The 11,498-nt window shown below is 37.1% G+C and overlaps 1 protein-coding gene across 1 annotated transcript in view; it reads right to left on the reverse strand.

The window, feature by feature from the left end:
* Positions 1 to 220: 220 nt before the first annotated feature.
* Positions 221 to 11,498, reverse strand: part of LOC107751111 (uncharacterized) — a 12,870-nt gene continuing 1,592 nt past the window's right edge. The window contains exons 2-17 of the mRNA XM_016566713.1: positions 9,409 to 9,576; positions 9,215 to 9,315; positions 9,021 to 9,135; positions 8,840 to 8,911; positions 8,485 to 8,600; positions 6,444 to 6,600; positions 5,929 to 6,059; positions 5,688 to 5,784; positions 5,318 to 5,596; positions 5,003 to 5,134; positions 4,602 to 4,754; positions 3,719 to 3,936; positions 3,375 to 3,543; positions 3,110 to 3,241; positions 1,950 to 2,696; positions 221 to 1,515 (exon numbers count right to left, since the gene is read on the reverse strand). Of these exons, the coding sequence (XP_016422199.1) occupies positions 247 to 1,515; positions 1,950 to 2,696; positions 3,110 to 3,241; positions 3,375 to 3,543; positions 3,719 to 3,936; positions 4,602 to 4,754; positions 5,003 to 5,134; positions 5,318 to 5,596; positions 5,688 to 5,784; positions 5,929 to 6,059; positions 6,444 to 6,600; positions 8,485 to 8,600; positions 8,840 to 8,911; positions 9,021 to 9,135; positions 9,215 to 9,315; positions 9,409 to 9,576 (4,056 nt within the window). The 3' untranslated portion in view covers positions 221 to 246. The remainder of the gene's footprint in view (positions 1,516 to 1,949; positions 2,697 to 3,109; positions 3,242 to 3,374; positions 3,544 to 3,718; positions 3,937 to 4,601; positions 4,755 to 5,002; positions 5,135 to 5,317; positions 5,597 to 5,687; positions 5,785 to 5,928; positions 6,060 to 6,443; positions 6,601 to 8,484; positions 8,601 to 8,839; positions 8,912 to 9,020; positions 9,136 to 9,214; positions 9,316 to 9,408; positions 9,577 to 11,498) is intronic.

Consider the following 11,498-nt stretch of genomic DNA (forward strand, 5'->3'; position numbering starts at 1 on the left):
AATGTTTGAATTGTAATGCATATAATGATCACATGTATTTATTATTATATTGGAGAAAATTGCCGTCTGAATTAAAAAATAACCACAATAATACAGTAATATAGTTGTGCTGCTTAATATTTATGTTTAGTGTTTATTTAAAAGCATTTATTTAAAATAGAAATATTTTATAACATCTTTACTGTCACTTTTGGTCAATTTAAAATGTCCCTGATAAATAAAAGTATTCATTTCTTAATTCAGTCATTATTGTGAGAGTCTTTTCCTACCTGTTTCTTCATCCGCATTTGTTTCCACAGTACAGTTTGAAGTTAGATTACCCACTCTTCCTCTCCAAATATCTTCCAGTTCCTCTTCCTCCTGCTGGAATAACCAGTGTCCTGGCTTAAGAAGCTCCTCCATGCTAATGTCAGGTTTCTCTGCCCAGTCTACACTTGTCTCTTTCACTGTATCACTGAAACACACTGCACAGTCTCTCACACCACAGTTTATGACGCGGCCGCTCTTACAAGAGCCTGGGCCATTAGGGAACAATTTTTTTGAGGGGTTTATCTTCATGTATTTGGATATGTAATATAAGTGGCCGTTCAGGTCTTTTATTTTAGTGTAAACACTTAAGCAATCGTGACCACCTGATGAAGAAGGACACAGAGGCCTGCAGTGAGTGACCAAGGCAGAGCCATTGACCACTGGAGAAGAGGCTTCGTGATGGCTGGAGGAAACATTATCAGGTTCTTCATATTCAACCGACATGAAAACCCTCAAGACAGGTTCTGTGCTTTCATAAACTTGGCTTAACTGTTGGGTTTCGACCTCAGTGGTTGGTTCTTCTGTATTGTCCCAATCTTCCATATCTACTGTATGAAGGTTTATTTCAGTTTGTTTAGTATGTATGACTGGTTCTACCTTCATTTCCGACTGTGGCGTTCGAGCTGAGGGTATTTTTTGGTTGTCTGAGTCATCATAAATCTGGACAGGTTGAATCTCCTCTTTATTTTCCATGTCCAAGACACTGTTGTGAAAGCACTTGGGAAGACTGAAGCTAAGAGTAGATCCTAGAGACAAATAAGAGCAGATGTTTTTAACCGGTCCACTTGAAGTCTTGACAGCATTAGGCAAACTGTCTTCTGGAAAAGAGTTGGACTTGTTATCGATGACAGAATTCACCGGCAACAGGGTTTTTTTAATAAAAACCTGAAGTTTGGAGTTTGATTGACTTTCTTTCACTCTCCTTTCTCCTTCTGGCCAAGTGTTACACCTTCGCCTGAAAATGCTTGAAGGTTTGCCAGACCTTTCCGATCCTACAGAGCCAAGCAGAGAGTTCCTTCGCTGGTTTTCCTCCTTATTTGTGATTGGCTCTTTCAGCTTGAACAAAGAGCTTGGCTTGAACCTGTTGTGATTATAAACCGTTCTCCTCTCAGGTGTGACATTTTCTGCTGCATGTGTTGGGGATATGACCTCCAAGACTCGCCCTGTTGATCTGTAACTATCCGAGACGTGCAGATACGTGAACACCTGCAAAAGAGAATTGAATGCAAACCTTTAGATAAGCTGAGACACAATTTACAGTATCATAAAACCAAACTCACAGCCAGTTGATAATGGCCCACACACATTCTGTAAGCTTAAAAATCATATGGCTCTTGAATGCATACATACACAGCTGTGATGGCAATAGCCTAAGCATGACTAATACGATTGCATGCCAAGTTAATAAATCCTATATGGCATGTGCAGGCTTCACAGCGAATTATTACAATACACACCACCAGGAGGCATTTCAAAGCCACGCCATGGAAACTTAATCATGAGGTCATTGTTTTACCACATGGGACAGGATGTACAGAGCCCAGAGAATAATAAGCACATGCATGTCTAGTTTGTGTGTGAGCTTTGAGTTCAGTTTGGAATGTGTCTGAAGTCAACACACTATTTGAAGTCATACTTACTCTATGAGTGACTTCAGCTGCCGCTTCAGCCCGCAGGTGGTCTTCACTTCGGTTTTGGTTTGTTTCTTGATTGTTGTGTGCAGATTTTTGAATCGAGTTCGGGCTGTAGCTTTTTGACTGAGTTTTTTGCGCTTGATTCTCTGAATTTTGCATCTGATCGACGTCTGGTGATAGTTGCAGATATGTTTGGTTGTTGTTGGACTGCAGATTCTCTGGTAGGTGATTGCAAAATGATGATTCAATGCTATATGTGGACAACTGGCTGGATATTTCTTCTTTGCTTGGTGACTGGTCTGGTTCTCCTTGGTTTTTGATTTGCAACTGTGCAAGATTCACACAAGATGACTTGGGTTTGGTGACTTTACTCTTGACTGTTTCATTCGGCCATCTCTCCTGGAGCATTTCTTGTGGCTGTTGCATTTGCATTGAGTTTTTGTCCTGTGATTGACAGCTGTCTGCCTGAATACTGCTCTCTGACTCTTCAAGTATTTCATTATTGTTGGGGGACCATTGCTTTGTCACTTGGTTGATGCCTGAAGACTGGTCATCAAAGCTTAAAATGAGACAGATGCTAGAGCCTAGGGATGTCTTTGAAAGGCAAGACTCCTGACTAACAACACTGGACACATCATGCCTCCCATTCTGTTGCTCAAAGTTGTTTTGAGAGGGCTGTGTTTCAGCAGTACTTCCTTTGACCTCTCCATTTATAATGCAAAGACCATCAGAAGGTTTTTTGAAAGGAATTGCCTAAACAAGGAAAAACATAACTTAAAAATTAAGTACAAAGATAATAGCACAATTTATTTGCATTAGAATTTATTTAAAATACAAAATATAATCAATGAACGAGGGACTAATGCACACTGCATTGTTTACAATTACAGTTTCAAATGACAAATTAAAATATTTTAACATAGTTGTGTTTCATATCTCTTGCATCACTCTTTCCTCTAAAAATAATAAGGCCTATTTTAGTTTATTTAGTTAACATTTGTATATTAAGGAGGATCATGTGCAGTCAGATTGCCATTATTGCAAAATAAACCCCTTCAGGTTAATACATGATCCTGATGGGGTTCATTTTGCCATTATGATCACATGACTCTACATTATTCCATTTATATTTATTTTTAAAAGATGACTAAAAAAATTCTAATAACCTGCTGTAGAACAGGATAATTTGTTGACCCTGGTCTCCCATTCTGGTTTATTTTAAGCTGCTCTCTTTGAACATGCCAGTTCACCTGGATCCATCCCAGCATGCTTTGCAACTCATCTGTTCTCTCCTTGATCTGCAGACAGGAAGATTATAATCAAGAAAACATCATAACGAACATTCTGCAGATGGACGCCGCATATTTAGATAGCTGAGATCGCTTTTAGATGACCATGTGGCAACTGTAAGTAAATCAATCACACACTCACAATGTCTTTAAACTGACTCTCATCTTGCATAAGCATTTGACAAGCTGCAGCCAGTTTGCTAAACTCATCCCCCTTTGTTTCAATGCTGTGATCAATCTCTGCAACTTCACTCTCTCTCCAAGCAGAGCTGCCAGCAAGGATACAGGATCTGGTGTTCTCTGTCCACGTACTACAGGACACAGGAAGAAAAGACCGTATCAAAATATCACATAAATCCCAAACTAATAGGCTATAATATAACAAAACCACACATGGGAAAGTATGTCTTGCTAAAGTTGTTGACATTAAATATGAAATATTTATTATGTATAATTATCCAAATTAGTCAGACTTTCTCTTCTTACATCATGGCAAGATAGTTTTCAAAGTAGTCCTGAATCTGGTGGAACTTCTCCAGACGGCCTCTGTTTTCAGCCATGTTGCGGCCTACTTCCTCCCAAGCCTGCAGGATTGCCTGAACCTCTTCCCTGAGAAGGTCTCTCTGCTCTGGGGAAGGAACCTTTAGCTGACTGTCTAGTCTCTCCATTTCTCTCACCTCTCCCTCAATGATATTATAATGAGCCTTTGTGGGACAAAAAATGTACTCATTAGCATGACCTAAAATGTCAAACTGAAGCTCATTAAAACCATTTCAGGGTGCAGTGGGAAAACGTATATACAGCAAATCCCTTATAAAGGAACCTATAAATAATTTTATATGTGTTCAATCTTAGCAACTTTTTAAAGTGCCCCTATTATGGGTAATGAAAGGTTCATATTTTGGTTTTGGGAGTCCCCAATAACAGGTTGACATGCATGGAAGGTCAAAAAACACTTTCATTGTCTTAAAATATGCATTTATTTTTTACCTTACTTGCTCAACAACTCCCAAACGATTCGCTCAACGATTCACTTTTCCAAACCCCTCCTTTGCGTGACTCTAATCTGCGGTGATTGGTCGATTGGTCTCATTTTCATTTCAACTTGCCTTTATACTCAGCTTTATACAATAACTTTATACACGGTGCACTTTCAGATTTAAAACGTTGCAGGATGTTTTCATTCACTTAGAGCTGTGTTACACACTGCATAAAACGTCATTTTCAAAAATCCATAATAGGGGCACTTTAATACCTAAGAAGCTGGGCCCATCTTTAAATGCTTAATTACTGCTCTAACGTCATTCACATAGTGATTAACATCTATTTATATTCAATAAGAAAAGTTTTTTTTTTTTCATTATCTGACCTCTAGGTCATCCTGCTGCTCCTGTAGCCCCTCCAGACCATTGAGGTCAGAGTCACAAAGCACAGCCATATCTGTTTCTATGTCCAGGAGGTCCATACTGAGCTCAGCACAGCGGCAGAGGTGCTGGTTTATCCGCAGTGTTAGAGTAGATAGCTGAGGAAAGATAAATCTTTAAATTAGGTGTCTCTTGGCTTGATATTTTATCATCTAATTCTATGACATTGATACATTTTGCCTCAAAATTTCCCAAAAAAAACTCCCTAGAAAAATTCTAAGAGGAGTTTAAAGTCATTTGTGTGATACAAATGAGTGGAATATGGTGTTTTTAATTTATTTATATGTAAATCTCTAATATCAGGTTGATGTTGGACATCACTTTGTGAACCAAGCTCATATTTTACCGAGCTTTGTAGCTCATTAGTGATCTGGTCCTGCTTCTGGAATCTTTCTTGTTCAGTTTGTTGGCTCAGTAGATTTAGTGACATTTCTGCAGCCTCAGCCATTTCTTGCCTATGCAGAGATCCAGGAACATCCTAAAGTAGAGTTACAATGGTGTGAGTTGTCCTGCATTCATTATTTTCTTAAATCATACACAAACACGCCAAGTAATGAGTTTGAAATTGAGTATGCTACTTTTCTTATATTCATGTTCATGTTTTGGTATCATTACAGTCACTTAAAACTACATTTGATGAAGGTTATGATAGTTGGTTTACCTGACTTATTTTATGATAACCACTGGGATCCAGAAGTTCAAGGAACTTTTCAAGCATTCCTGAACTGCCTTCCTCTACTTTTTCCGGGAGATTGTTTGAAACTGTGAGATCTGACACCATCTGTGCAGCTTTATCTCCAGATTGTTCTTTTTCTGCTGGTTCAGTCTTATTGTTCTCTCCATATTTCTTTTGCAGAGCATCCCAAAGGACCTCCACCTGGCTTAGGAGCTCCTCTATTTTGTGGTCTTGTCTTTGCTTTGAGCAGTCATGCTCTTCATTCTTTAAAAAGGAGATGAAAAGAGATAAGTGAGATAATTTATATATGAGTTTAATGCACTGTTATGAAAAAAATATTTTGAAGTTGCATTACCATTCCAGTGGATGTCGTCGACTCTTTCAACAGCTTATTGGGTATGAGACATTCTTGTGAGGAAACAGGGGTTGTTTGAGCCATCTGGTCGATACAGCTGGGAAAATATTAAGTGTTAATCCAACTTTACTCAACAACTGCATCTTACATTCCATTGTACGAAATGACACATTCACATTTATGAATCATTTACTTCTTTAGTCAAACACAGATTCATTGTGAAATAAAACACTAATTGCACCTCTTCCTGTCCTGTTTTTCTGAGATATTGTCCAGCTTGGAACAGCTGCTTTCCAACAGTGAGACTTGACTCCCTATAGAACATTCCTCAACCGGACTCCACATCCTATGGGTCCACAGGCCTTGAGAGCACTACAGAAACACATGTTCAGGCATAGATTAAGTTTAATCATAGATTATTAACACCAGAATATCGCAGACACATGGGACGGCATCTTTTGATTTGTATTTGTATCTATATCTATATTGATATCTATTTTTTTCACTCTGAGATGGAAACATGCCTAAACAGAAATCACAAAATGAGTACTCATAGGAAAGAGACTTTGTGGACTATCATTGTCAAGTAATATCACTGTCTAAAGAAGGTCATCTGTCAAGTGTGATGCGTTTAAAGCCTCTGTGTAAAAAAAAACACCAAACAGAAATGTCAGACCAGTCGATTTTTCTATGTGGTCATGACTGGTCATTTATAATCACATGCTTGCAGATGTTTTTGGAGGCACTGCAGCTAACCTCAAATCCTCTGAGACGGTTTTGCTCTTCTTTGACGTCTTTTCCCATTACGCTGTGACCCTCATTTCTAGCAAAGCTCTGTGAGTCAGGGCATGTGGTTAGAGGATCAGCGGGTAACACTGACGGGCGTTTTGAAGAAACATCTGTCTTCTGGTTCCTGTAGATGTGGAACAAAATGTTACCTCTAATGGCACCACTGGGGCAGCATTACTCTTCAAAACATTTCAAACATATCATGATGTTTCATCATCAATTTTGACTATACAAGTCAGACTGTAAATCTTTAATGCTAACAACTTGCAGATTGAACATATAGAAATATCTGCAGAACACTTGCATCATTATCTTTGCAGGTTATGTAATCCTGGACAAAGTTTTGCAGCAATTGTTTTGGCGTTGGGAAGATAATATTTTTGGCAGGCTTTTCCCTCTTGTCTGGTTAGCTCATAGTTTCAGGAAAGGTGTGTTCGCAGAGCTAGAAGGAAAGTAACCATTGCTTGTTGCCTTTACTTCAAAAAATTGGGTAATGTCTGCAACAGCTTCTTTTTTTGAAAAGACAGATATAAAAGAATGTATATATTGTGATAATTTTGCCATAGACATTTTTAAAAACCCATGAAAATTTCTTGATAAACATGTTCTTGTTAGCAAATAACAATTGGTATATACAGTGCAATATCAGTATATCAGTTTCTAGTAATCATTTTTGTTTGTGGTTTTAGTTATAAATGAAAAAAAAACTAATAAATAAATGCTTGAAAAAAACTTGAATCATGATTTCTCTGTGAAAACCTTCTATGAATAAGTATGTGATATGTGGTTTTAAATTGAATATCAGATGGACAAAAATCTGTGTAGTGTAAGCCATCACCACAAGAGTAATCAATATTTTTGTTCTGTTTTCCCAGAAAAAAATATAACATTTATTAAAACTGTTTTTAAAAAACTTTTTTTTTTTAATTAATGAATGTGTATACCTGCAAAAAGTGAATTTTCAATAGCCTCAGACCTAATAAACATGAATTAAACTCTAACACAAAACTCTAATTGATTTCAAAATATGTTGTAAGTAGGTAGGTATAAGTAGGTTATAAGTGGGGCTTATTTTACTCTGTATTTTTGTCAAATAATTCTGTATTAGTCTGAAGTAGTTGCTTTAGTGAGATTTATGACAATCATTTAGTTATTTTTTATCAGTTCCTTCCCCACTACATGGGCACATTCCTCCAGATGTATTTTCACAGAGTACCTGTCTCCCATCACCATATCTTCATACCATACATATGAGCTATTCCTCACATCTGTACCAGAGTTGAGGCGAAACAGCCTTCATTCATCGATAATAACCACCTTTTCTCTATTTCTTTCCCTCTCTGTCATTCATTCTCTGACACTTTCAGAAGTCATACTGTTTAGCAGAGGTCATGTTCCAAATCCGAGTTTCCATAATGGTGTGAGTATCTGTGGAGTTCTGTGTCTAAAGCTGTTGACTGTTCTGTGATAAGAGCTATGATACAATCAGTGTAATATTTTGTAACTTAAAAGGGTGACGTGAGCTAAGCCACTAATTACAGCTTTCTGTAATGGTAGTGGCAATGTTTTAAACCAGACGTGCATGGTTTAACAGAAAAATTATCTAAAAATCAAAATAATATTTCTCTAAGCTATAAGTGATATTTATCTTCCTGGATACGGAATCACACTTCAAAGGGGCACAAAACATTACATAAACTGGCAAATGCTTAAACTCGGAATCAATGTGTGAAACTAAATACGTAGCAATTGCGTCAAAACAACATCTACCATTTATGATCTAAGACTCTGCAATTGGTCAATATCAAAATAAAAGACCATAACATTACATCATTAAACCACATGTCAGCTCCACTCCTGCATGTTGACAATTATGGATTCCATTTTAGCATGATGCCATGTACTATTCCAAGCCTTAAATATGACATCACTGCTCTCCAATACTTTGTTTACTATTGTTGTTGTTTTTTCACAGGAGGACAATGGGAGTAAGTGGACTTTCGTTTACCGGAGAAACTCCTGGAGAAGTGCCCAGTTCTCCTTCACCTCGGCCTGTTTGCATGTAACTCTTCTGGCCAGGGTTGGGTGGAGAGTTGACAGCCGAGACGCAGACTCATTCAGCATCTGGAAAGAGAGTTGTCCAGGGAGGGGTGGGGTCATGGAAGGAAATGACATCATTCATTTGGAGTTCATTTGCTACAGTCCGGAGAAGAAAAAAACTTATGTGTGAGACCAATGCAACGGGCTACTATTTGGTCGAGTGAGAAATCATATATAAAAAAACAAAGTGACTGTGACACTGTTTTCATGTTTTCAAATTCAGGAGACAGTATTTCTTCTAATAAAATCATGGATTGACTTACACTTATCTGACAGGCAATTTCTCTGGTCTCTTTGTCACTTTTTGGGATGTCGCCCACCAGTACACGGTTCCTCTGCAATGAAATTCATCCTGAATCAGGACTTGTATTGCAATCATGATTTATAAAGACTGTTTGAGGTCTTCTCTAAATGCCAAAACTAATCAACCCTTGTTTTCTCAACCTTGCTGTTGATGGCGCCAATAATGCTGTCGGCTTGTTGGTAAAATGATGAGACGTCTAGAGCCAACATGAGATCCTGATGATAGTCCCTCAGGAGTGACCTCAACTTTAGCCACCTGCAAAGAAACCGAACAGTTTATATCACTAACAAAAGTGTAATAATGCTCTGTGCTCCATTGTGCCAGGAAATCTTACGATTTGTCAACGTGGTCCCCCGGGCTTTGTCTTCTTCTAAACATTTCCAATCCTAAATCTACAGCATCTGTCATCTTCTGAAGAGGTCTTTCTGGTTCCTCCTGGCATAGGAGATGAATTAAGAGTACATGAGGCAACGGTACAAGAAGTCACATTAATAAACAAAACAGAAACCTCTTTATGATGCATTTAACCTGCATCAAGACCAGACTTGTCGTCAGTTGGATGAGAGAGTTCTCAAAGTCTTTGAGGTCTCTCCTTTGGCTCTGAGACGCGTCCTCTGGTTGATCATGTGGGAAAGTTGGCATGCTGTAGTCGTAATGAAGGTCCCTTATCTTCCTTCCTTTAGTCCATGGATCAGTCTGTAAAGATATATAGCGAATAGAATATGAGCTGTTTTTTGTGCCAAAGCTGTAAATTAAAAAATGATTGTTAGTGTACGAATGACAAAAAGTACTATTTCAGTTTTCAGTTTAAGTATTAATGTATTTAGTTTGTACATTTAAATTTAAATTTACATTTCACATTTAATTCAATGTGTTACTTGCAATTTGATTGAAAATACAGATTCTACACCTTTTTTTTTATTCCCAGTATATGTGGATTCCGGCCTTTTTTTATTTTCCTAATTTTAAGTGTTTCTATTTATTTATTTTTCATTTAAAAATATTCGATTGTGTCTTTTTATAGTAATAATGTTCTACCAGTTATGGTTTTCATCTGCGCTCTTGGCCAATGACCTCACAGACTCTTGACCGACAGACTATTTCTCATTTTGAAAATCTCCCAAAATGTCTTACATCATTCTATGTTGCTGCAACTAATTCGATTTGTGCGCCAAGTTCTGGTTCTTTTGCAGTTTCTCAGCTGTTAGGCAATAAAATCATGTTGTTTGTTTGGGTACATGAAGTACAGATTAAGTACCGAATTAATACAAGAAGATTGCTTTCAAGATGATATGCCAAAACATTCTCTTCAGAGGTATCAGATATCTCCACAGCGAACACCTCATGATTATGCACCTGTGTTTGGGACACCCGGGGGTTTTTTATGATGTATTTTATAGCGTAAAACACAATAATAGCAGGATCTGAGTCTGTTGGCCCACCAACAATACATGAGCCTGCAGCAAGGTGTGGTAATTCCAAATAATGATCTCATCTAGCGGTGCTGGTGTTTTATGTTGCAGATCTTGCATTGCTAAACTTGTCTTCTGCACCACTGCGATGACTGCATCTTCGGCACATGGTGTCAAAATTCTTTAAGAGTGCGCAAACCACACCTTCTGCCCTTTAACATTTATAGTGTTGTTTTACCACTTACACAAAAAAGGGAACAAGTTGGGGAAAACTGTAACATAATTTGGTACTTCTTTAGCCACAAAGTGCATCTCAACCAATAGTTTCAACATGATCATCAGTTTAGACTTAGATCCTTCCCTGTGTGTTCCAGTTTGGAACTACGTCCCATTTTTTTGTGGAAATTACCAGTTCATCTCGGATGTGGGCTTGTGTAATGAGGGGCCTGGCTTTGACCTCATCTCAATGAGCACAGTGTGCAAAACTGTAATAATCCACGCAGTTCCTCTCACAATAAGACAATGTGTTCTTGTTGTGCTCATTTGTGCAATGAGAAGCTGCATTTCTAGTTTTGCAGTGGGAAACTCTTTGCAGACATTTGTGGAGAGTGTGCATGGGCAGGCAGTAACTAACAATTTAACAAACAGCTCATAAAAAAACAGCGAGAGACTGAGAGAATAACAAATATGGAGCTGGTGTGTGTGCTGTTGGTTTGTGATGCCTGTGAAAAGATTTTTTATGATGCCAACTAACTAAAAATGTTTACATTTGAAAAGTGTGGAAAAGCTGTTTTGTTGTTTATGATATGATATTTTTATAATCCTCTGTTTATCTTACGATCCCAGATGTAGAGTTTGGTTTGTTTTTGTCTGTTTGTTTTTATTTTTGTTGAGTCTAAAATTGCTTTCAATGAGAATAATTTAAAATATTAAAGTGGGATGTATATTATAAATTATAAGATATAAAAAATGATAAAAAATGAATACTTAATCAATATTGCTATATATAATTAAGTATATTTATATTTTATTATAAAGTTTATATATATACAGTATATATATACACACACACACACGTTATCATTTAAATTTAATATTATAATTTATTATAATTTAACATATTAAATTAATTTGGTATTAATTTAAAAAAAAATACCAAAAATTTTAATTAATAAAAAATGAATACAATTAATTTCATATATATAT

Source organism: Sinocyclocheilus rhinocerous, unplaced genomic scaffold, assembly GCF_001515625.1.
Source record: "Sinocyclocheilus rhinocerous isolate Xijiao unplaced genomic scaffold, SAMN03320098_v1.1 scaffold1413, whole genome shotgun sequence".
NCBI lineage: Eukaryota > Metazoa > Chordata > Actinopteri > Cypriniformes > Cyprinidae > Sinocyclocheilus > Sinocyclocheilus rhinocerous.